The sequence below is a fragment of the Schistocerca cancellata genome, chromosome 3 (genome assembly GCF_023864275.1).
Source record: "Schistocerca cancellata isolate TAMUIC-IGC-003103 chromosome 3, iqSchCanc2.1, whole genome shotgun sequence".
Classification (NCBI taxonomy): Eukaryota; Metazoa; Arthropoda; class Insecta; order Orthoptera; family Acrididae; genus Schistocerca; species Schistocerca cancellata.
Window position 1 is genome coordinate 634,320,601 of NC_064628.1, and position 26,081 is coordinate 634,346,681.

The 26,081-nt window shown below is 40.2% G+C and overlaps 1 protein-coding gene across 2 annotated transcripts in view; it reads right to left on the reverse strand.

The window, feature by feature from the left end:
• LOC126175572 (fatty acid synthase) overlaps window positions 1-26,081 on the reverse strand; it is an 86,905-nt gene that overhangs the window by 17,704 nt on the left and 43,120 nt on the right. The window contains exons 2-21 of one of the 2 annotated variants that reach the window (XM_049922429.1): window positions 12,315-12,556; window positions 12,049-12,201; window positions 11,729-11,902; window positions 11,319-11,519; window positions 10,975-11,213; window positions 10,016-10,246; window positions 9,723-9,914; window positions 9,489-9,617; window positions 9,151-9,381; window positions 7,722-7,911; window positions 7,060-7,289; window positions 5,905-6,209; window positions 5,645-5,789; window positions 5,422-5,538; window positions 5,231-5,339; window positions 4,762-5,022; window positions 1,514-1,684; window positions 911-1,074; window positions 507-689; window positions 99-407 (exon numbers count right to left, since the gene is read on the reverse strand). In XM_049922429.1, coding sequence (XP_049778386.1) covers window positions 99-407; window positions 507-689; window positions 911-1,074; window positions 1,514-1,684; window positions 4,762-5,022; window positions 5,231-5,339; window positions 5,422-5,538; window positions 5,645-5,789; window positions 5,905-6,209; window positions 7,060-7,289; window positions 7,722-7,911; window positions 9,151-9,381; window positions 9,489-9,617; window positions 9,723-9,914; window positions 10,016-10,246; window positions 10,975-11,213; window positions 11,319-11,519; window positions 11,729-11,902; window positions 12,049-12,201; window positions 12,315-12,543 — 3,963 coding nt within the window. In that variant the 5' untranslated portion in view covers window positions 12,544-12,556. Of the gene's footprint in view, window positions 1-98; window positions 408-506; window positions 690-910; window positions 1,075-1,507; window positions 1,685-4,761; window positions 5,023-5,230; window positions 5,340-5,421; window positions 5,539-5,644; window positions 5,790-5,904; window positions 6,210-7,059; window positions 7,290-7,721; window positions 7,912-9,150; window positions 9,382-9,488; window positions 9,618-9,722; window positions 9,915-10,015; window positions 10,247-10,974; window positions 11,214-11,318; window positions 11,520-11,728; window positions 11,903-12,048; window positions 12,202-12,314; window positions 12,557-26,081 lie in introns of both variants that reach the window. The other variant, XM_049922428.1, reaches the window with a different exon arrangement.

Sequence of the window (26,081 nt, forward strand, 5' to 3'; positions counted from 1 at the left end):
GTACCCTCCCACAAGCCTCACATGTATAAAAAACAATGGTGTGGACAGGTAATAGATACAACATATGCTAACCAAGTCCAATTTTCAGCATCACTCACCTTACGCAGGAGAACAAACGAATGTAAGCCTGTATCCTGTCTGGCAACAAGTTCCCAGTCATCTGGTAACCTACAGCTTTCAACAACTGATCGGCTTTCCTCCAGCAATATGAAACCACCTTCTTTTAGTGATGCAACCATGTTGCCCAGTACACCAGCAGGTCGCTGCAGTATTCCTGTTCCCACGACAATGTGGCAATTTTGATCCACTGGTTCAGAGCTTATATTTTTGGTAACCATTTTCACACCTAGTGGTTCAACTGTACTAGCAAACAAATCAGGATTTGCAGATGCCACAGTCATGTCAACCTGGTAAACAAAACATGTACTAACACTGTAGTGGAAACAACCCAAATGAAAAGTTACAAAATGAAGGAAGAAACAATAGTATATAAAAGTCAAACTTACAGTAAGGATTGGTTCAGATTCTAATATGTCAATTATCACAGGTGCAAGAAGAGTCTCTGGTTGCCTGTCATCTGCCACTTCAGCAACTTTCATTTTCAATGCTCCACCTGAGTTCTCCAGAGCAATCTGCAAGCACACAGTGAGTGCTTGTTGTCTTACTCTTGCACCATCTTCTATTGTGACCTGCAATTGAATCACCAATTACACAACTTTCTCAAATAATTATGAACATAATTCTGTAGGCTACAGACATATAGCACAATGATTTACTATTTATAATCTATAGCGACTGTAATCGAACAGTGTTGCAACGAAATACTGAGGAAAAAAGAAAACTTGTTATCAGTCTCATGAGATGATTTTATATTAAATGTATCAGTAGTGGCCTAAAGGCTGTCACTTACCTCCTTTTTGCTTACATTTGCATATGGTACAAAAGTATACTGCTCAAGCTTAGGAGGAGCCTGAGCTTGCTGTCGCCTTGGTGCTAAACTGGCTTTCAGACCTCTTAACTCAATTCCACCAGACTTCAGGATGTTAATATTGCGGTACATATGAACAGGAATTCCTGCATAGAACAAATATATATTCAGTGTAGAGTGAAGAAGTTATATTCACAGTACACTGATTTTGAATATAAAAATTAGTAAAACTAACTACGATAACCTCAGTTTGATAGATTAATATGACTTCAAATTAGACTCACATTACTGAATAGGAAACTGATAAAACAGAAATTTGCTTTCTTAGTATTATCCAAAAAAATCTAAATGATACCTGTGTTACAGAAAAAAAGTCACATGTTCAGGTAAGTACAGCAGATATAACACAATGAGTGAGAAAACTTTATGACATTAACAAAACCTGATAATGTGATATAAATCAATAATTTTAGCACTCCATGCTCTCCTTATTTTAAGAAAGGGAACACATGTGCTCATAATACAAACAAGAATTACAGAAATAAATAGTAACGACGTAATTCATTACGGTCAACTAACCATCACCTTCATTAAAGCTCTCCACTATTTGTTTATGCTTCTTAGGATTGATGACTGCTCTCTGTAGCCGAGTTGGTAAGTACAGTTCTCGAGTGTTTTGTCCCAGAATAGAGAACTGCAACATGGTGTCCATGAAACTAATCCAATTGTTAACCCAGTTCAACTTTCCATTCACACCTGTTAAGGTAAGAAAAATGGTTTTTAAATGGCATATTTGTACGATTTTCAAATTATTAAGCGAGATATTCAGTATGTATATCTATCAGATTCATATAGATAAATCTCAATTCTCTACAACTTAAGAAAAGTTAAATTACCAGGGTAGTTTGTAGTGTATATATATGTAACGTACTACAGTTACTACTTAATGTGGATTGTGAAAGAGAAACATATGAGATTTAACACCTCTAATAGACCATAAATGCCAATAAAGAGCTATTTCTAATTGTTCAGTTTCTCACAATGTGCTATGACAACTTCTGTAGGCAAGTAAGGAATGATGCTCTTGCAAATGGTACAAATAAGGGTGAAATCCGACTATAAGATGGGGGTAGGAACAGGAGATTAACAAGCAAATCCCAATCTATATTATTTAGGAGGTTATGAATAGACCATTACTTGATGACAATAAAGTATTTTATACTACATTATATTATATCCAGATATTTATAGTTAGTTCAGTCCTACACATTAACAGTGAAACAAATATTTTACAACGAAGGAATTGTTGGTTTTAATTGATCAACTGACAATGCTATACTTAAAGACTAATCTCAAGCTCAGATATAAACAACGTTGGGGCAAGAAATCAATCAGAAATAGAATTTTCAAAGGAACCATCCTTGCATTCACACTTAAGTGATTATGGAAACTCAAGTAGCTATATTCCTGAAAGTTTAAGCTGAATCACCATGATGAAGCAGAAAAAATGCACAAAAACAATGTCCAGAAACAACTAGAAATAGTCCAAGAAGGCCCACTACCTCTCTTGACTTCATACAACTGGGAAAATACACAGTTATTTTATTTTACTGGTATCTCTCCTTTGAAGCAGAAGTCATTATAGTAATAGTATGTGCCAACTGTGAAGCCATGGCTGCTGTAAGCAGACAGAGTTACCTTGTTGAGGAGCAATTAGCATCTTTTGAGTGTAAGCACCTCTGTTTGAATGGGAGAAACATGCTTTTGTTCTAGACAGCGTCAAAGAAGGGCAGTGTAGTGACACAAGAAAATGCTACAGGACAAGTGTGCCACTGTTGCAAGAGCAGGAATGGAACCTTACTACTGTTATGATATGAGCCAGGATGTCGTCACAATACATGCTAGGATTTGTTTTTAAGGAAATTCTTATTTGGACATGCTACAAATGTGCTTAATACCTCAGCCTGAATACAAGGGTATTACTGTTATGTGTTATTACAGCAGAATGGAGCTCCAGCATATTTTGCTATTTAAATGCACGAGTTCTTTGCTGAAAAATTTGAAGGTTGGACATGGTTAAGCAACTTATCCAGCCCCACAACACCCACACTTTACCACACCACAAACTCATTACCAGGAATAAATAAGTCATATGTGGCTCTATGTGTGTACAGGACTAATGAAGAATTGTGCAATAGCACTGAGGAAGCCTTTCGTAGAATAATGCCAGAGATGCTTCACGAGATATCATAAAGGTGAATACTCCTACAGACAATTTATTTTTTTCAAGAAGGGACACTGGATTTCTTGGACTAAATGTACATGACATAGCTTGAAAGGTATGAAGCCAGAAACATAGCTTTCATGTCACTTTGGGTTTGTCTTATGAGTGCTTCTAAACCACTGACAAACATGGTTTCAGACACCATGTGCCACAGCTAGTAATGATACAGCAAAATAATTCGTCACCTTCAGCACTGGTATGGATCAGGGAATTATATCCAGTGCCTTGCTATTTCATTTTCTGTTCTATTGTCCTTATTACTGCCCACCTCTGTAGCTGGTCGGTGTGTGTGTCTGGCTGCCATATGGAGGACCCAGAATATTTTCTTGGTGAGACAACTGGAATAAAGTGCACTCAAATGATGCCAACTGGGGTGCTAGTTGTATAAGAATTAGCAGCTTCAACATCTGGAAAGCTGACAGCAGAGCTTTGTGCTGACATCAGGCCCCTTCACACCTCATCCAATTGATGCCATATGGCAGAGGATGACACAACAGCCAGTTGGCATTGTGTGGTGCTCTGAGTCTGTTCATGGAGTTAGATACTTTTTATAATCAATATAACTTGCACAAATGAAGCACCTACTTTTCTCATGCTTAATACTAATAATTTTATGAAGACTTGTTTGGAAAATCTTTGGAAACTGGATTACACAGGTGTAGCGTTCATGAAATGTCTGTTGTCTGTAACCTCACCATTAATATTTTGCTGCCAACATTAGTCACCATCATGTACTAAATTATATATTCATTCCCAATGATGGGTCACAGATCAATTCTTATACCTCCAAACCTCACAAACCTGAGAAGTGCTGCTGCTGTTTATTTTATGTTACTTATTGTTAATAATGCTGTCTCTGAATCTAAGGCCAGCACTGAACTATCACCTCAGAATACAAAGTAACTTAATTATTTGTTCAACAGAACACATCAACTGTCCTGGTACACACCAACTCCCACACCATATAGTACCATAACACATCACTACAGAAGCCACAAAAAATTGCGTAGCCCGCTGATAAGAGAAGATGGGTTGCACTACTTTGTTTTGGCGTCTCCCGAGGCAAGCTGTGATCTAGTGATCTGGGGATTTCACTGTGTATCAAGAATGCTACAAAAAATAAATTACATAGTTATTTTTTGAAGGGATAATTACAACTTTATGCTACCCCACATGCATATGCTGATACCTGGGAGCACTGATAAAGTTTGCAATATTGTGTGGATTAACTTTTTTAAATACACAATAAACAAACCCTGTCTACAATGCTGTAATCTGAAACATAGTTTTATGGCATTTTGGAGAAAAGAATACTATTCTGTTGTGGCATTATGCCTCATGACACACTTCTGTAACTATACTAATGAAAGACTAACTGCATCCCTAAGGATGTACTTGCACACTCCGTATATTAGTTGCAATTGCGGACTTCCACTGCACTCTTAACTGAGCAAGATGACTTCAGCTACAAATTCTTTGTTATTATTACCATTTGTATCCAAAACTCTCCCTTTTGTACCTGAAATATTTTGTTAAATGTCATGCTTACCTCTATTATCAGATTCTGCAATTCCACGGAAGATGCCACCGTAATCGTAGCCTCTTAGTCTCAGTTCTTTGTAAACATCTGAAGTTGTTAATGGCAGCATTTCTTTGTTTTCTGACAACTTGGCAGGAGCAGGAAGATTTAGCATCTCATGGTCAGGGTCCTCTGGCACACATATTCGCCCAGAGACAACCACAGCTCCTCCTTCACATAGTTCAAAACTTCCTGAGCCATCAAAAATGTTCACCAAAAATTTTACAGAACCTGTAGAGATCAAAGTTTATTTACAGCAAAATTCTTCATCCACAGTAAAAGTTAATTTGTAGGTTGGATATTCTATGGTTCACTTTCATGCACTATTAACATTCTGTGCATACGTTTGGCTATAACCTTGTCAGAGTTGCACAAAATATATGCAGTTGATGATATATCTTCTTTCTTCTTATTAGAAGGGTTGTAAGAATTATCTTACCTTCTTTTGGCATTATGGTGGCTCGATGGAACTGTACATCTTCAAACACAACACTCAAGTCTTCAAAAGAAGTTCCCTGCAGTTTGGCGAATGTTTTCCATACAAGAGTCTACAACAAAAATTACACAAAAAATTTTAAACTGAAATAAAGGTAGAATTTAAGTAAAAAATATAAGAGACTGTTCACTTACCAGGTAGCCAGTTGCAGGGAAAAGTACTCTTCCATCAATCGCATGTCCTGATAGGAAACTGTCCTGCTCCTTACTAAGATCAATTTCAATAATGCATTCCCCAGAGCGAGATCCACCCTACGGACACAACATAGAGCTTGAAAACAAGCTAACACATGAACTGTTTCACAAACAAGATTAAAATAAGTAATGCAGGACAATAAAAAATAACATGTATCCTTGCCTTTCCACTAAAGCTAGCAACACTCCATTCTGAAGAGTGATCCCACTGGATCAATGGTGCAATCATTGGAGTGCCCCTTGCAACAGGATAGCTTATTTTGTTGTAGAACTGAGCTAATTTTGGCTGAAGTCCAGCATTGTACAACCTGGAACAAAAGAGCACATCAATGATCACCTTGTTCTCCTTTGCTCATCACTGCACAGTTACACTTAGAAAGTTTAAATTGGTATAAAATTAATAAAAATCATTTCAAAACTTACTTTCCAATATTTGAGAACAGGAATTCCTTATTATCTTTGTGGCCCCGTTTCATCAGTCCAACATTTGTGCATGTCGATGCAAGTGAACGCTTCAAGATAGCCTGGAGCAGACAATGTGGAGCTACCTCCACGACAATTGCATTTTCAGGAACAAATTTTAGCGCTTCATTGAAGAGGACAGGTGACAGCAAATTGTTAACATGATAGGCAGCTGATGACCACTGTGCAAGAGATGTCCCCCAAGCACTTTCCGGAATTGATGAGCTAATCCAGCGAGAGGTACGCTGTTTCGGATTTGGTATTATCTACAATTGGGAAACAAATATAATTATAATTGTGAAATGAGACAGCACAATTAAGTTAGTGACACTGTAAAATACTTCTGAAAACAGTCTCTTTCCAGAAATGGAAGAGAGAAGTGAAAGAGAATAAAACAGTAATGAAGATTACACAGAGTTTTGTATCACTGCCTCAGGTTATCGTGCATAAGAAACTAAAGACACCATAAATTTGCACTGTGTATGACCATTAACCCTTTCCCTCAGCAATGCAGATGCAGGGTGCCTCTATGTGCTCTTATTTAAATTGTCACTGTCTGGGCAACAAGCACACCACAGAGAACAGCGGAACTCTGTGTGGAAACAATGAATTATACATTAAAACAAAAAGTGTGTTTTCATTCAAGTATATTTACAGAAGCATTAAAATACAAAACTTCTCACTGTGAGAAATTTTTTGAAACTCTTCATGGTGAACTGTTTCCATAACCATTTCACTCTAACTGTTTACAAATGAATCACTGTCATTATCAAAATCATGCCACTCCTCTAAAAGCCCTACAATCTCTTCCTCAGAAGGGACTGTGCACGGAGAACTAACCATTTCACACATCATATCTTGAACATAATAATTAAAACTTCCCCCTTAAGGCAACTGCTACAGTTCAACACTGAGTTAACACAGGCTTACCTACATGGCAGCACTACGCAGCATTGATGCCTAGTATAGTCAGATTTGTGAATGGAGCAAGTAAGAACTATGAGTGCCACTCACAGTTGGGGTGGAAAGGGTTAAATGTACACCAATTAACACAAAAAGTATGCTCAAGACTATTAATTGTTATTGATAAGTATCTGAACTGTAAATAAAGCACACCTTTTCAAGGCATTTCCTCAGCTTTGGGCCAGCATCAGCAATGTAGCGACTGTGAAATGCCACACCAGAGCTATTGACTTCCTTTGCAAATATTCCCTCTGCCTGAAGGGTTTTCACAAACTTAGCAATGGCATCAGGAGGGCCAGAAACTGTCACACTATCAGCACTATTATGACAAGCAGGAACAAGTTCTGGTGGGCATCGAGCCTTAGCGTCCTCCCAAGTTAGACCTGTTCAATGAGAGAGAGAAAAAAAAGTTACTTTGATTAAGTTCAACTGCCTAAGAAATATAATCAAGGGTGGGTCTCTCTCTCTCTCTCTCTCTCTCTCTCTCTCTCTCTCTCTCTCACACACACACACACACACACACACACACACACACACAAAATGATTGATTCTAAAATCCGTTAAAGACATAAATACAAATACTCTTAAAACTTCTCATTCTTTAATCACTTCATTTCATAGTTCTTAAATGGAATGACAACATGATTTAGAGCAACAAGAATAGCATTAACACATGAATTCCAAAAAGATCTATTAAAATCACTCCCTTAAAGCCTACAAAAAATAAAGAATATTTAATCTACTGCTTCTAAGACATGCATCTAAAGCTATTCCCAAATGTGAGTTCTTAAAGCTAAATAGGCAAAATTGCTAACCAACAGCCGCCATGCTTCCACGAGGCAACTTAGACTCGAGAATACTGCGCCCTCGCCAGTATGCAGCAAGAACTGTCTGTTCTGCAGTGAATGTGCCATCAGCATATGCACATCCTAATTCCCCAACTGAATGTCCAACAATTCCATCAGGGTGTATGCCGAGTGAAGAGAGTACGTCCACCAATGCTACCTGAAATGTTTTGAAACACAAGTTCTGTTGTTACATAAATAAGCAAAAAGTATTAGCTAGTAGTAAATATGACAATTACAAAGCACAAGCCAGTACAAGGCTCTGTTTTTCTGAACTGTTTGTTTAATATCAGGAATAAATAGAGAGAAGAACAGAAACAGGATAAAGTGCACTTAAGGTGTTGGCAACTTTTCTAATGCTGGCAATTCGTTTCCATTTGTCGTGGCGCATCAGGTGATAGTGTACAGTTGCCAATGAGAATAGCTCCACCTAATGACTTATTTCAACAGAAGATACGAATTGATTTCTTTTGTTTTCAACGTGGATAGAGTGAGATTGACAATTACTGATATGGCTATATAAAGTTGGTAACTGCTTTCTGTATGTATTTCTTGTATTGTATATTTCTCAGAATATGACAGAATTTCTTGGGATATTGTTTCTTATTCCAACATTCGATGTGAGTTGGCGAAGTCAACAAATGTGAGTGCAAGAAAACTGGCTATGGTGATCCGTAGCTTAGCCAGAGGTCTATGTTAGGATACTCTGACTGAGTATTAGCAAATCCAATGAATGTTACTGGAGGAAAACTAGTTTTGGAGACAGACTGATTTGCAGTGCAGCCCACTGATCAACTGCAGTCACAAAGGAAACTAAGAGTATAGTTTAAATTTTACAGAATTTTTTGTTTTATATGACAACATTCCACACAATAAGTTGCATTTTAACTCCACATTATTTTATAGACTCCACATCACAACATTTATCGAACATTGCTTTCTCATTGGTTTCGTCATCTTGTCTAATCATCCTACTATATCTCTTCATGTTCCACTTACAATCATTCACTGTGTGAACTGTCACCAACTGTAGTTTGCAACAGAAAAGGTGCTTACACCATAAAGTGTACTTTTACCCAGAAATGTACACTTGAAGAGGGTACACATGTCACTGTCACTTGTAGCTGTAAGAAAAGAACTACAATCACAGTTTTGATTCCACTTGTGTCTATCATGCAAACTTTGAAAATCCCACAATACATCTTCACTGTTATTAAATATATTACATTTTGTTTATAACATTTTCCTTAGGTTCAGATAAAGGGACCCAGTTTTATGCATTTGAGATTTAGGCCTGCTCTCAATCATCCCACTTTTGATCACTGATGTCTACTCATGGTGAGGGATAATATTTTTCTCATGCAGCCAATATAAAGAATTTACACTTTAAAGTGCCCACCTGAATTGCTGCAACTGAAATGAAAGAATTCAGAACATTGTCAAATGTCGCTTCTGTTCCATTGACGATGGTGTCGTACAAGTTTACACCTTCTGGTTGTAGTGCTTCAGAACATTTTCTAATTGCCTTCTCAAAAACTTCAATCTGGAGAAGATCACTTCCCATTCCAGGCCATTGGGTGCCCATTCCAGAGAAGACAAACCATACAGGTCGCTTTTCTCCATCAAAATGCTGAAATAAGATTTCAGAGGGGAAAAAAATAAAAATTAGTTTTGTGTTTTAAGTATCCAACGAAAAACTGTAGCAATGAAGAAAGGCAGAAAGCAAACTTTACTTACAGAAATTTCTCTCAGAGTGGAACTTCCACCCAAGACCGTAAAGCCTCTGTAATTATGTCCTGTTATATTTGTAGCATGAATCTCATGAAGCAGGCTGATTAAGTCGTCATCTCTAGGAGAGTTTTCGATCTACAAAGTAAGATATGACAGTCATAATTAGGGATGTCAAGAGTAAAACAAGATAGCAAATATTCAATTCGGGACTACCATTTACAACATATAGCTCATACATACTTTTTCAAGAAATGCTGAAACTGCTTCATCTGTCCTTCCTGAAACTGTAACTAAACGGGGAACACCATCTTGAATTGCTGGTGTCTTTGGTTTTGGGTTTGAACGGAGAACAATATGTGCATTTGCTCCCCCAAAGCCAAAAGAATTTACAGCAGCTAGGCCACCATTCCATGGAATTGCTTTATCAACAACCTACCGAAACAAGAAAATATCAAGTACAAATTAAATACAACCAAGCACTAAGTGAGGAACTGTCAGAGACTGAAGTAAGATTTTCTGATTTCTTTTAGTACCTGAAGCCGGCCATCCAAGAGAGCAGGAATATCTGGATTTGGCTCTTTAAAGTGCAAATTTGCTGGCAAAAAGCCTGCTTCCATAGCTATAACAACTTTTGCTATGGAACATAGGCCAGATGCTGGCTCTGAGTGACCCATGTTGGACTTCACAGAACCTATCAACAACGGAGAGTTGCGATCCTTGCAGAATACGTCAGCAATAGCATTCACTTCCTGAGGGTCTCCCACCTGGCATTGAAAAAAAACCATTCAGTAATGGAGAACAGGATGGAAAACTGTAATATTGTTGAAAATATAAATCTACAATTCTATACTAGAACAATAACGAAAATCAATAATTAATTACTCCTTGAAACATGGCTACGTGCAGAGTCTCAGCTAGCTGACAAGGGCCATTCTCATGTTAGACCAACCTAGTCATTATGGGTCATCAGTCAACATAACAAGATGTGAAAATGTAGCAACTGAAGACAAAGACCATTACATTCCAAAACACTGTCATTATTTCTACAAACTGAAAGATAGTTCTAAGTACCTTATCTACTATCTAATCCACTGCGGTCAATTTGCCTTAGTCTGTGCAATAACCAAATAAAAAACATTTCTTTGAAAAAATGTACTGAGATGTCAGATTTCAGTTGGGCGTACAACACACTGAAACGCCAACTTTTATATTTCCATAACGACATACTGCCCCAGAACAGTGAGTCATGTAGATGTGGCTTGACAGAAAATTTTTTATTCTACAAGTCTAGTGAACATTTTACCAGTGTTTTGAAACATTAGGAAAGAACAAGTATAGGCCTACCCCATTTGACCTGGTATCTATGCTGTAGTTATTAATATGATATGAATAGTGTGATATACTGATGAACATGCATATTTACGATTTCTTATAACTGTCACTTCCAACCTTTTCAAATATATGCTTAGTAAATATTTTACAGCAAACTTACTTTAGTGCCTGTACCATGCGCCTCAACATAGGATACATCTGAAGGGTTGAGTCCCACTTCTGCGTAAACTTCTTTAACAAGTTTCTTCTGCATTTCTCCAGAAGGAAAAGTTATACCTTGAGTTTTATAACCATCAGTGTTGGTCTTTGCATTCACAATTGTTGCATAAACACGTTTGGCTTGTGAAGATTTCTGGAGATAAATTACAACTGCTGCTTCACTGCGTACATATCCATTGCCTATAGAGGAAAATATCAGATTAGTTTAGTGAGCATAATTAGCACACTCAGAGCCACAAAGAAATTAATTTCCAAAATTAGTAACTCAAATGTTATCAAACTTACCTGAGGCGTCAAATGCTTTACACATTCCCTGAGGACTGAGCATGCTTAACCGATGGAACTGAAGTGAACATGTGGGCTTTAACAACAGGTTAACACCACCTACTATAGCTGCATCACATTGTCCTGTGCGCATAGCATTCATAGCTTGCTGGAGAGCAAACATACTGGAGGAGCAAGCTGTATCAATGGCATAGCTGGGACCTAAAATAACATGAAAGGTAACATTCAGATTTCTTCCCAGTAGCAAGATGGCATAAATATTCATTATGATGTTTCATGCAAATACATGTCAAGTTACGGGATCAAATAAAATTCAGTGCCACACAATAATATTTGTAACAACAAAATTCGAACTCTGATTTTCGATCAGACACAGTTTCTTTAGCTCAGTAAAATACAGGCCTACATACCTGAGAAATCAAATGTGTACGAGATTCTGTTTGGGAACATTGCACGGCAGCAGCCTGTAAGACCATATCCATTGACTTTCTCTGGGTCAGCTGTCCAATACTCATCAGACTCGCTGTCAGATACTCCAATGAAAACTCCTGTTCTTGATCCTCTGACATCAACGGGGTTTACTCCTGAATTGCAACAACATATCACATATATACATACACACACGTTAGATCCGGCCAGAATGGATTCAAGAACGTTAAGAAAGTAAAACCGTGAATAAAAAACAAGCTGCATCATTATGAGCTAATTCATACATGTATATAAGACAAACCTGCATCAACTATAGCCTCATGGGTCAATTCAAGCAACATTCGCAACTGGGGATCCATAACATGGGCCTGCTTTGCATGTACTCCGAAGAATGTAGCATCAAAATGCGCCAGATCCTTCAGTTTTCCAGTTCGAGTGGGCAAGCCATACAGGCCTAGAAACACAGAAACAAAATGGTACTTTAACTAACCCACAATTTTTCACACTGAAGTAACAATTATTTAAACAATAATAATAACTCGCAACCAATACAGAATGAATGCTTACCAGATGGCCACCTTCTCTCATCATCTGTCACTAGATCAACACCTTCAAAGAGTTGTTGCTTAAATTCTTCTATGTTGGAACTTTCTGGTAACCTTCCTGAGATGCCAGTAATAACTATGTCATCATCCATGTTCCAGTGACCGTTGGGCACGGAATTTACTGTAGATGTGTCAACTGTTCTCACTCCTACCGGAGCATGCACTTCAACTTCTGGGAAACGGGCTGGCATGTTTTCTGTTTTCCTGCAAAATAAATAACATACCGCTGTTCACTTAATCACTTAATTACCAAGTGGACAACTCCTTAAACAAAAATCTGTTACGAAAGAAGTACACTTAAAACTTAATTAGCAGCTTAGTGAGAATAAAGGAATTGGTTTATTGACTTAGTTAAAGTTACAGCAAAGTGAACACTTACATCATAAAACATTTTTTTCTCAAATTAAGAACGGGTTCATGCCGATTTATTTTTCCAATGTTGTTATATGACATATACAGATAAACCTCGCCAAAAGAGCCTTTAAAACTTGTTGGCACTGTCACTTTTATTTTTATGCGTTTCTGGTTGTGTAGAAATACGGCACGCACAGGTACAACAATGGCATGATTGTTGTTTCAGCTAGGGTGTAAAGTGATATGACTCTCAAAATCTATTATACGACGGATTCCAACCATCTTAATTACAAACAACAACGTGTCGCAAAGATACCATAAACATGCCACAAAACAATGTTTTACTCTATGAATTTTTGGCACACACGCTACAGATTGTTCAGGATCTCTGACGACAAGTAAGGTTTACTGGTAGAATGTGAATGTTTGTATTTCCAGAACAAGTGCTGCGTGTAAACTGCCCCGATTCGACTGCCACCACTGGTAAGGCAGATCTGCAAATTCGATCACCCATATAGTTTTCAGACTGCGTCGATTGGCACTTCTTTCTTTACGAATAGCAGTAACATTCCGAGTAACTCATGAAATTGCCTTATGGGCAGACTTGGTTTTATGATATCCACCGCTGCCATTAAATTACTCCGTTCTTAACATTATGACTGGGTCTTTTAATACGAAAAATCCGAACAGAAACGGGGATGCTAATTTTCATTTTTCATTACGTCCAGATGTGCAGTGTATTGCCGCTGACGAGGTCCTACGAAACGATACAAATGAAAATATTAACAAGGTGAACGAATGATGTAAAGAAATCCTGTTTTGTTGAAATGGGTGGACTTTGTTAGAATATAAATGATAAGACTGCAGAGCTTTGCAAGGATTCTCGCGTAGTATTATTCTGATACGTTAACGAACAACTATACTTTTGTTACTTTTTTGTCCTGGTAAGGCTCTTTCAGATTTTTCTTTGGTGTAACTAATTATAAAATCACCATTTTCGTACGTAGAGCTGGAACATTTACTTGTTTTTCATATATTTTCAAGAGTGTACCCAAACGGACCATCAGGCCACACGGAAATAGCCTACATATCACAACGAAATTATTCTTTTAATTTTTGAATACATTGCAGATTTTACCAACTCTTTCCTCCGCTCGCGTTCTTAAAATCGTTTGTGCTGTTTGATTTAAAATTTGACAGATGTTCTCCATTATTGTGTGAGATTACATTTATTTGTTGCAAGGACTTCAACTAATCAACATAGGTTTTGTTCCAACGTTGCACGCATTTTAGGCGAGCCTTAAGATGGAAACAGTGGGTTTCGGGCTTCACATGCAACAACCTACGTGGATGGTGTTTTAACGCCAGCTTTATAATCACACAAACTGACCGCAGTAAAAGCAAATGATTTAAAGTATCTGAAATGAAAAAAAAGCATGCAAACTTAGTCTAGAGACGGGTAATAGTGTTTTTCCCAAGGTATGAGAGTTGAAAATTTATTAGAGGAGGAACGGTAACGATGAGAATTGTTTCGAGTAACTGATGATCCTATAATAATGATTATCTACTATTCGAGCACCAGAAAAACGTTTTCGGTTGCTCCAACACGCCGAGTGTCAACTTGCTTTACGCAAATGATACTGGTACCACTCATATACACGACTATTTATTCAGTACATCGACCAAATACCGTATCCGGTATTATTCGAGCACATAATGACACGATGAAAGAAAATATTTAACTCGTGACCTTCAAAGAAAGAAAACAATAAAACACTTAAAGAGGTCTATTTGCAGAGTGATTCTACTGACGTGTTTCTTTATTCTATTGATAAAATATTAGAGATGTAACTAATCATGTCAAAATTTTGGCATCCCACTCCATAATCGTTTCTGTAGGTAACGCTACGCGTATCACTTGTCAATACAATGGTACTGAAGCTTCATCGTTCATCGCCGAAAGCCTTCAGTTGCAACTGATACAGCGAATAAGTAGATCAAATGTTAAACACGGAAGATGACGACTAGCGGAGCACTAGCTCTGACAAGGATGGAGAAGGGAATCGGCTGTGTCCAATTCAGTGGCATTGGCCGGGAATTCAAATTAAAGATTTAGGGAAACAATAGAAAATCTACATTTGAACGTCCGAATGGGATTTTGAGCCCCGTTGCTTCCGGATACGAATGCAATGCCTCCAGCGCTGTCCAGCTTTCCCAATAGCCGGTAGTCACAGTAGAGTGAGTCTGTGCTACTCCACTTCCATACAGGGGATCGCTGGACTGTTACTAGGTTTCGTCCATATGTTCATAATGTAGATCTCTCTCAAGTCCTACCATGGTAGAACGATGTGCGGCCTGGTGGTCGCACGTTAGTTAAATTTGCAATCTCAGGAGACCTGCTTGCCAATGTAATATGTAATGCTACCGTATCCCTTACACACATTTATCCGACCAGCCGATCTTGTTGACAGCCTGTTAAATGAAGTGACATGCATGAATACGAGGAAAGAAACAAAAAGCACGTGATTAGAAAGAGGAAACTTCATTTTAGGTGAGATTGTGCAAAGATTCGCCGCTCGGAAGCAGACAGCGCAAGTTTATTATATCTGTACCAACATCCGTTAAAGAAGTCAAACTGCTTCAAGAAGTACTTCGTCTCATCTTGCCCTGAGCTCAAGAAACCTACGGCGTTATTGCACTGCGACTGTACTGGGCGTCAATGCCTTGCGGCTATAGCAAGATGTTACGAATTGTGGAGATTGATTATGTAAGTGGATAGTATTTTGAAATTTAGTATCAAACTTTTATGTCTACATTTGTCTGACGTGTAATATATTTTAATAGAGGGTGAGGTGTTCCGTTCGCCTCTAATACAAACACTTCGAATTGAGTCACACAGCACGTCGCTAGCGACGTCCGTACCTATTGGGCAGCGAAAATGGCATTCGCAAATAATTTTGTGCCGTTTATATGACTAAAACTGCCTTCCAATTTCAAGCTGCGAATTATATTGCAAAATAAGACTGATTAAAATGACAATACGGTAGATGGTACAGAACTGGAGAAACGTGCATAAGCTGACGACTCGAGTAGCTAACTCCGGCAAGTAGTTTAAGGGAAATGCTGAGCGATCAGGTTGAGAAAAGGTCAGACATTTAGACTAGTGTGGACGGTGTAACAAGGTCCTTCCTGTGTTGACAAGTACAAGTCGTGTGTGTGTGTGTGTGTGTGTGTGTGTGTGTGTGAGTGTGTGTGTGTGAGAGAGAGAGAGAGAGAGAGAGAGAGAGAGAGAGAGAGAGAGAGAGAGAGAGAATGAATTTTACCGCGCACACAAAATGCTCTCTCAAATTCAAGTTTTGCGTAATCCTTTCATGTAGTTGCCACCTTGTCTTGCTGTACTGGGTGTCCTCCGCCTGTGTTTTTTCCTACCCTGGAAAATCCAGTGTACGTTTTTCCCAAGTTATGATGCGATTGCTGTGCCAAAGCCGGTCCAGGAATGCAGGCTCCACCATTGCAGCCTAACGTTTAGTCCACAGCCGCATAACGCAACGTTGCTGTACAATGTTGGTCATTAGTCGACTCGCTAATCAAAACAATGACAAACTGTCCTGGCGATTTTCCCATCGCTCATTAATGAGGCATCTTGAGCATGTCATGGTGACGTTTGAGCTCCCACCGACCAGCTGATACCGAGTGACGTTATATCGAACGGAATAGTCCTGTTCAAACTTGTCAGGGGTTAGGACGAAAGTAGGCTCTATACTCTTTCTCTTCCTTCTAATGCAAAGCCTGTGGCTAATACAAACTTAAAGAAAAAGCATACTAATCTGTATGTTGGGAGATAGTTTTCATTCTTTTTTCTTAAAGTTTCTTTTGCAATGCCGTTAGCGAAATAAGAAGTTTAGAGTTATGAACGACATTGTGCTATCCACTCTTTGCTGTTCTCAATGTGTTTAGATAATCTCTGCTGCACACAAAAACGTTCGTCAGAAATTAATGCTTATCCGGAAGCTCGTGTCTTCAACAGTGCGTCGAAAACCGGACGTACTGTTCACTATCAGATAACAGCTGAACTGGTTTATAGAACACAGAACTATTTTTATTTTTGAATAATTGTTATTGTACATCATCATCAGTGTTCTGCCTAAAGGCAGGTTTTCACATGGTAGTTCTCCAGGCTGTCCGGTCTTCTGCCATCCTCTTCAGGTCTGCATAATTTCCTCTTTCCTTTATTTCGTCTATCATCTTGTATCTCCTTCTTCCTCTCAGTCTTCTCCCACAAACCAATTCTTCCAACGCATCTACTAGCAAGCACTCCCTTCTCAATGAATGTCCCAACCAGTACTTTTTACTTTCTCTTACAACCTTCAGCAGACATCTTCTCTCACCAGTCCTTTCCAATACTCTTTCATTACTCGCTCTTTCCATCCAGCGTATTCTCTCCATTCTCCTCCACATCCACAAGTGCTTCTAACCTTTTTTCATCCTTTCGTCTCAGTGTCCATGTTTCTGCCCCATATAGTACCACACTCCAGACAAAACATTTGCCAAGCCTTTTCCTTAGTCCTTTATCGAATTTGCCACATAAGAGTCTCCTCTTTCTGTTGAATGCCTCTTTCGCTATGGCAATTCGAATTTTCACGTCCTGGTGACATCTAAAGTCTTCAGTTATTGTGCTTCCGAGATATTTAAATTTACTTACTTGGCTAATGGTAGATTGTCCTATTTTAATATTGGACAGTCTACGTCTTGTACTGATGACCATACTCGGTGTTTTTGCTGTGTTTATTTGCATTCCATATTCCACTCAAGCTTCATTCAGATCTTTGAGCATGTTATTCACTGTCCGCTCACTTTCTGCCACTAATACCATGTCATCAGCAAATCTTATACATTCTATTCTCGTTCCATCAATACATATTACTCTTTTCACATCTAAATTTTTCGCAATAATCTCTTCAAGGTATATGTTAAACAACGGTGGGGAGATGCAACAACCTTGTCTAACACCTCGTCCAATGCTGCTTCCTTCTAACATTTCATTTCCAATCCTTATCCTTACTTTCTGGTGTAAATATAGATTCTGTATCAGTCGTCTTTCTTTCCAATCTACTCCTTTCCTCTTCAAGATATCCATCAACTTGTTCCACTGAACTCTGTCAAAAAGCCTTTTCTAAATCTATAAAAACAGCAAATATTTCTCTACCCTTTTCCATATATCTTTCCCCTGTGGTTCTTAGCAGGCCAATAGCGTCTCTTGTTCCTTTTCCTCTTCTAAATCCGAACTGCTCCTCTGCAATCCCTCTACCCAGCTTGCCATATAACCTTCTATTCAACACTCTCAGCAAGACTTTAGCTGCATGAGAAATTAGGCTGATGGTCCGGTGCTCTTCACATTTTTAGTGTTTCTCTTTTTCTCTGTTGGTATCATAACTGTTGCAGCGAAGTCCTCAGGCCATTCCCCTTTGTCATATATCTCGTTACAGAGGTAGACTATTTCTTTTCTTGCCTTGTTTCCCAGACTTTTCAACAGTTCTGCTAGCAAATCATCTATTCCACATGCCTTTCTATTCTTCATCTCCTTCATCGCCTTTTCTACTTCTGCTTCCAAGATGGTAAACCCCTTTCCATCTTTTGGCACATATTGCTCCTCTTCAACCTTAATCTCGCTTTGCATTTCATCCCCTTTATACAGACATTCAATATATTCTTGCCATCTGTTCAAAACCTCCTGTGGTTCTTCTGCTAGAGTACCATCCGCTCGTTCTATGATGATGATGATGATACTGTACAAATATATAAGACTGAGCGGTCCAGAGTCCGCAGCTCGTGGTCTCGCGGTAGCGTTCTCGCTTCCCGAGCACGGGGTCCCGGGTTCGATTCCCGGCGGGGTCAGGGATTTTCTCTACCTAGTGATGACTGGGACAGTGTGACGTCCTTAGGTTAGTTACGTTTAAGTAGTTCTAAGTTCTAGCGGACTGATGACCATAGATGTTAAGTCCCATAGTGCTCAGAGCCATTTGAACCATTTTTTGAGAGGCCCAGACAAAATAAAACGCCACAGGCAAAATTCCTTAGTTTCCACATTTATTACAGACCAAAGTAAAATATGACTGGTATGTAGATTATGGAGTTAGTTACTTCACACTTAATAGTGTCTTTTCACAGCTTTCTGCTGTCTCAACTGCAACGAAGCAAATCGTCGGCACCTAGAGGAGGAGAAATCTCACTTCAAAACAAATAGTCTTTTGACACTTTAGTACCTCCCGTCGTGATGAGGAAATAATTATGTGGCGTATGGTAGATAGAACCTCTGCGTCAATGGGCAGGAAATTTCTCGAACGGCACGTTGCTATAACTAGATACGCTGATTATTCAGCTGATGATGCCAATGTGATCGTCAGTCGAAATTATGTATTTATGGACACCGAAGAAGACGACTGACACTTTTAAAGGAAAAAAGGTTATATTTTTAATGTATTGTCAACAGCCGTCATCAGAGTTCATCCGAATAAGTGTGGTGAACGACGGCGGCCATAGTCATCTTGAAGAAAAGATTCTGGCATCCGCATTAGGAGTTTGGGAAACCGTGGAAACATAAAAGAGAATGGCGGTACGGGTATCTGAACTCTACTTTACATTACATCAATACCGCGTCGTAACAAATGCATCACACTTTTGAGATCTTATGGTGGACATCACCTACAAAAATTCGACAGCAGGGGAATGTTACGTCACGAAAAACCTTTCGGAGAAGACGCTACTGTAATTTGGTCATCTCATAAGAAAATTTATCGTGGAAATCATAGATTTTTGCCTGTGGGGGTTTTATTTCGATTGTGAGCAGTTATATTATTTTCTGGACCTCTCATTTGTATAGATTTGTACAAGAAGACATTTCCTAAAATAAAATATAGTAGATATAAGCCTGTTCAGCTACTATCTGATTGTGAGCAGTATTCATACTGCCTGGTATTGTGAATGCTCTGTTTTTCGCTATGAATGTCCGACGTGACGTCTGCTGCATTTCAGCTCTCTCTCGCTCTCTATCTAGATTTTTTTCTTCGCTCACACACTCTACTACATTCCTGTAATGTGCACCAAGTGTCAAACCATTGTGCCCATGGAGGGACTGCTCTTCCCCATTCGTGCCATCACTAATTTACTTCAGTTAGTGCGGACACGGGTGGGAAAAAAAACAGCATTTTCTCAATGGACACTATGGTTCGATGCGTGGTGCACATTACAGGAATGGAATACAACCGAGTGTGTCACGGGGAAAATTGAGATGGAGCTAGAGAGAGAAAGAGAGAGAGAGAGAGGAAGGTGGGGGGGGGGGGGGGGTCAGATGCTGCAGACGTTCGGTCGGACATCTGTACGCGAGAGATGGAGCATTTATAATACTAAACACTATGAATTTAGCGCGAACTCGATATTCTGATAATATGCAGTGGCCTGTTCAACGATCTTGCCGACTCAACTCGTTTGTCAGTGTTGTTGTGCTTGGTGTTAATAGACGAAAATGAAAGCAACAGATCCATAAACGAATCAAATATTATACCTGACGTATCTTTCGTTAGGCCTAACATATTACGTTTTAGGTTGCGCTGTGATGGGACAGCGCAAGAAATATTTCCCGTTGATTCAACATCTCTGAGAACTTTAGGATATTCCTCCATTTGTTGTTATTATTTATTTCTCCATCACTACAGTATACAGTTGTCTGTCTAGTTACATATGCACTCCCCTGTATCATGTGCAACATGCACACCGGACAGCAGCAGCATTTCTCTGTTATTACTGCATTATAGGTACAAGTCAAGAAAATTAAATGCTTTAGTTTCAGTCAGTTATTGATGTTAATAGCGCATGAACCATTCATAAGTGGTTTGTTAATGTTTTGCGCGGCTCGTCGCTTATGTTCGAATTTTACTCTCAAAATTGGGATTGTGTGTGTGTGTGTGTGTGTGTGTGTGTGTGTGTGTGTGTGTGTGTGAGAGAGAGAGAGAGAGAGAGAGAGAGAGAGAGAGAATGTAATGTGAGCGCGCGCTTTCGCAGCCACTATGTCCATGTAAAGTACTTGCTGTGGTACAAAGCTTTTCGTTGAACTGTTGAGACTCTAACCATATTCTCATCGCGCTAATCCTTAGGATTACACTGCCAGTTCCTGTACACAAGCGTGGGAGGTCATGTGCAACTCTGTAGTTACAGGAGACGAGGCTAACGTATACCGGTTTGCGGCCGGTGGTGTGAGCGTGACGTCACGACTTGACTCACCTGACGTATCACGTGACAGCACAGCTCTGCAATCTACGGTGCTCCACCGAGTGCCTATCCAAGAATTTCGCTGCAGCTATTTGCAGAAATTTCGCGGAGACGTTGTTGACAGTATAGCTGGGAGAGTTCTCAGTGAGAAATTGGCAGAAAGTATTGCGGTATGAACAATATGACTGACGAAATCATGGTTAGCGACCTTAGCTTATCATCGAATAACTTCATCGAGCCACTTAGCGGGACATTTCAGTTTGACGCTCCAGAATTACACCCAGCTGTTAGCGTCCTGTAATTGTGAACACTTTCTGTGTAGTCCTGTAATAGGTTTCACAATACCTTCCCGTGGGCCGGTCTGTCACTTCTTGTACACAATATATTTTTAAATAAATTTCCATAACATCACAAGCTTCGTACTAAGTGCACCTCCATCTCCGCGAGCTTAGGTAGCCCCCAGAAATAATTAAACAGGTTAGCTCGGCCATAGTTTTTTTTTTACAAGAGGGTTGAGGTAGGATGTGAAGGCTCAGTATCCGGAGGTAGATTGGCGGTTTTGTTTGGAGGCGCTGCTGCAGAAAGCGGGCAGGGCTATCTGCACACAATGGGCAAACGCAAGGCCTAGGCTCGTCGTCGCCGCATTAGACGCACTCCGCTAACTGTAGGAACGCTGAACATGCTGGCCAAGGTCATGACGCGCCAACGTTATTGTGGACTCCCGCGGAGGATTTCTGAGGGGGGGCGTCCCAGCATCTAAACGTGCGCTCATTAAAATTCATCGTAACTCCTGCAAGAGGATTGTCGATCTCGGCGCTTACCATATTGCAAGCGCCGAATGAGTAAATCCGAAATTTTTATTTGACGTGCGATTCCCAACGCCGTGACTGCACCGTTATGTTCCCTGCACCACTAGCTCAGGTTGTTTTCTAAGAACGTAAAATAAAAAGCGCTTGTAGTGTTCAAATACCACGATTTCCCGCGCATATCTGAAGCTAGCCATTTTGTAAGTTCTATGATAATCTTTTCGTTCTGCTTGTTTCCAAATTCCCATTGTAGCTTCGCATTTGGACGCTTGAGTGAAAAAGTGGCCCAAGTCCAATATCGCTATTTTTGAGTTAGCCATTGCTTGTTGTAGCCGAGACAATGATACCTCGGGGACCGACCGGTGTGGCCGAACGGTTCTAGGCGCTTCAGTCAAACCGCGCGACCACTACGGCGCAAGTTCGAATCCTGCCTCGGGCATGGATGTGTGTGATGTCCTTAGGTTAGTTAGGTTTAAGTAGTTCTAAGCACTAGGGGACTAATGACCTCAGATGTTAAGTCCCGCCGGCCGGGATGGCCGAGCGGTTCTAGGCGCTACAGTCTGGAGCCGCGCGACCGCTACGGTCGCAGGTTCGAATCCTGCCTCGGGCATGGATGTGTGTGATGTCCTTAGGTTATGTTTAAGTAGTTCTAAGTTCTAGGGGACTGATGACCTCAGAAGTTAAGTCCCATAGTGCTCAGAGCCATTTGAACCATTTTTTTTGTTAAGTCCCATAGTGCTCAGAGCCATATGAACCATTTGATACCTCAGGGAAAAACGCACCATATCCTGATGTGTGTATTTCCCCACCATCTGTTAACAGATTTGCGTACTTCTAATAAGCGAGATATCTGTTCGGTATGGGCCATGCCCATCGTGTGTTGAGTGTGACGGACTGTTATTTAGAATTTCACACCTACAGTAAGTTTGGAGACGGTATAAGTAAGTAGAAAGACACAGTGTGTTACATATTTGTATATTTCAAGCCTTGAGATAAAACTTGTTTGACACAGTTAACGAGATATGAGCGAAATTTCAGCATATTGCTTCATATTGAAGTTACCTGTATTTAGGAGTTTCGCTAGGTTCAAATGGTTCAAATGGCTCTGAGCACTATGGGACTCAACTGCTGAGGTCATTAGTCCCCTAGAACTTAGAACTAGTTAAACCTAACTAACCTAAGGACATCACAAACATCCATGCCCGAGGCAGGATTCGAACCTGCGACCGTAGCGGTCTTGCGGTTCCAGACTGCAGCGCCTTTAACCGCACGGCCACTTCGGCCGGCGTTTCGCTAGGAAAGAGAAGTGTACCCCATTAAGGAATGGGCCTAAAGACAACGTTTTAATGATTATTTTAATCTCTTTCCATACAAAAAAAGGCCACTTGTCCGGTTTGCGATACATTTAAAACTGGTAACCACACTGCAAATGAACGTCTAAGGGAAACATCGGAAAAAAAACGTTCATGAGACGCATATGTGGAAGGGAGAGGCAAAGCTCCGAACCCCAATGAAGTTCTTCCTGTGTACGACGCCTTCTACCCAGATCTAATATCAGAGAATGGAGTTAATACAGGTCAGAGAGACGCTACTGAAAATGAGCTGATCAGCAGCTCATGTGATTCGGTAAATGTTACGGTAAGTATTCTAAGTTTTTTTGCCTCTATCTACACTGTCAGGTTTGAAAACATGAGGTTTTCTGTAAAACATGCTAAGAGTTAGTGTGTTCCCTGCGATTTATCAATAGACACGGCACTACGACTGAAGAAAAATACAAAAGTCAGCTTTTTGGCAAATAAAACGATAAGTGCGCTCACTGGATGTGAAATACGGAAAGAGGGGGAGGGGGAGGGGGGGAGAGCTGGTTGGGAAGCTAGTAAAGTTCCAAATACTCCTATCGGCTATCAGTTTTCGCAAGATATCTTTCCCGTACCATGGCTGGCAGACAGAGCTTTTTTCTCATGTTACGCGCAGCTTTCATAAGCATAACGAACGATGTGCAGCTGGGACTTCGCTGTAAAAGAAATGTGGTCCTCACTATTCGGAAACATTCGTTCAATGCGGATTTCAATTTGTTTACTGCTCGGCCCGGAAAAGGAGATGAGGCTTATTGTTGTGGTCTGTCGGTATCCAGGCTAGCTCTCCACTTTAAACTGCCCAGTGCAAGCCGCCCGTCATCTCTCCTTAATACTGTGACCCACATCGAACCAGCCTTGCTCTCCCTTAGGATTGTCCTATCAAGCGATTCCTTCTATTACTGAAGTTGTTCCATAAACTTCTGTTTCCCCCCAAACCGATTCAGTACTTCCTCATTAGATATCCAGTCTAACCATTTAATCCTCAGCACTCTCCTGCAGCCGGCCAGTGTGGCCGAGCGGTTCTAGGCGCTTCAGTTTGGAACCGCGCGACGGCTACGGTCGCAGGTTCGAGTCAGGCCTCGGGCATGGATGTGTGTGATGTCCTTAGGTTAGTTTGGTTTAAGTAGTTCTAAGTTCTAGGACTGATGATCTCCGCTGTTAAGTCCCATAGTGGTCAGAGCCATTTGAACCAACTCTCCTGCAACATCACTTTTGAAAAGCTTTTATTCTGTTCTTGTCTGAACTGGTTATCGTTCACGTTTACTTCCGCGCAAGACTGCACTCCAGATAAATACCTTGAGACGATAATTCCTAAATATATATTCGATGTAAACAATTTTCTCTTCTACAGAAACGTTTTCTTACTACTGTCAATCATCGTTTTATATTTTCTCAACTTCGGCCACTCTCATTTTAATGCACAAATAGGAGAACTCATTAACTGCTTTTAGTTACCTATTTACTAATGTAATTCCCTCAGCATCGCCCGATTTAATTCGAATGCATTCTGTTACCCTTGTTTTACCTTTGTCGTCGTTCATCTCATTCGACTGAACTGCAGTTCCTATTCCTTTGTCGTCTCTGACAGGATTACACTATTTTCCGTAAACATTACAATTTTAATGTCTTCCTCCGGAACTTTAATTTCCTTTCCCAAATTTCTCTTGGTTTACTTCACAGTTTGCTCACTGTATAGACTGGATAGGATCGGGGTATTTATTTTCAACTTTTCGAGGCGTAATGTATACTCCATTAAATTTCGGGCTTGCAGCCGCGCAAATAAAGTTTTTTCTTTCGGCCGCGTATCGTCCGGCCATCCTCAGAGTAAGTTGCAAGAGTTAAAATGCAGTAAGTAATGAGATGCATCATGTAGTTAGTAATCCAACATTGACGACTTAGTCCGAGGATGGCCGCACGACACGCGGCCGAAATATCAGTGGAAGAAATTTATTTGCGCGGTTGGATGCCCGAAATTTAATGGAGGATCGGGGTAGTCTACAACCGTATCACAGACTCTTGTCAGTTACTGCCTCCCTACTGATTGTTTAAAATTAAAATATACTATTTTTCCGACTTGCTTGTCAGTTTCAAACTCCTTTATTCGCAATTAGTAGCCAAAGAGTGTTACAGCCAAACATTCCCAGGCGCCTTTCAGTCACGTGAAATAGGAATCCTCTGTCTTGAATGGGTCAATGCTGCCTCGGCGAGGACAATGCAGTCAGTAATGCGCTGCATATTATGTAGTTGGTAAGTAGTTGGTAATCAACATGGACGACCGTCTCTTCTACATTCTGCATCACAGCCCTATTAGTAAACACGCGTCAAAAACCTACATAGTGTTTTTTTGAAGTGGCAAACTTAAAGAAAGATGACTGCGTCTGGTCGGTATGGGATCGTGCTGCGACGACAAAGTGACATGTTCGAACACTGAAATCAGAACGAAGCGCGCCTCCCGTAGTGGCAGACGCAAGAGGCGATTCCTGTCACAGTGAGGGCAAGGCACTGGGTACGCACCATGCGCAGGAGACGTGTTCGAGACAACGTCGCTTCTCACGTATCGCAGTCGCCTATACAATTCTGCGCCGTCAGAGTGTGACGTGAAGAGCGTAGCAGCGTGGCGAACGTCTTCGATCCTCAATACTAGTGCTCGCCAATGTGCGTTTTCACGCTCGGATCTGTCACGAAAGTCCACGTCGTCGTACTGTCAATTCTGAAAACTTTTGGACACCCCCCAGAAGCTATTTGGGTATTTACTTTCAGTAGATAATCTTGGATACTACTAGGTGAAAGCAGTTTGCAATTTGACTCGTATGTAAATTCTGAGTATAGCGGGTGAAAAATGAGGGACTGCAGTTCCTTCGTCGTTTGGCAACTTTTATTTATTTTTCTTATCGTAAAATCATAAGCGACCAAACTACAAATAAATATTACCATTTATGCTAGACT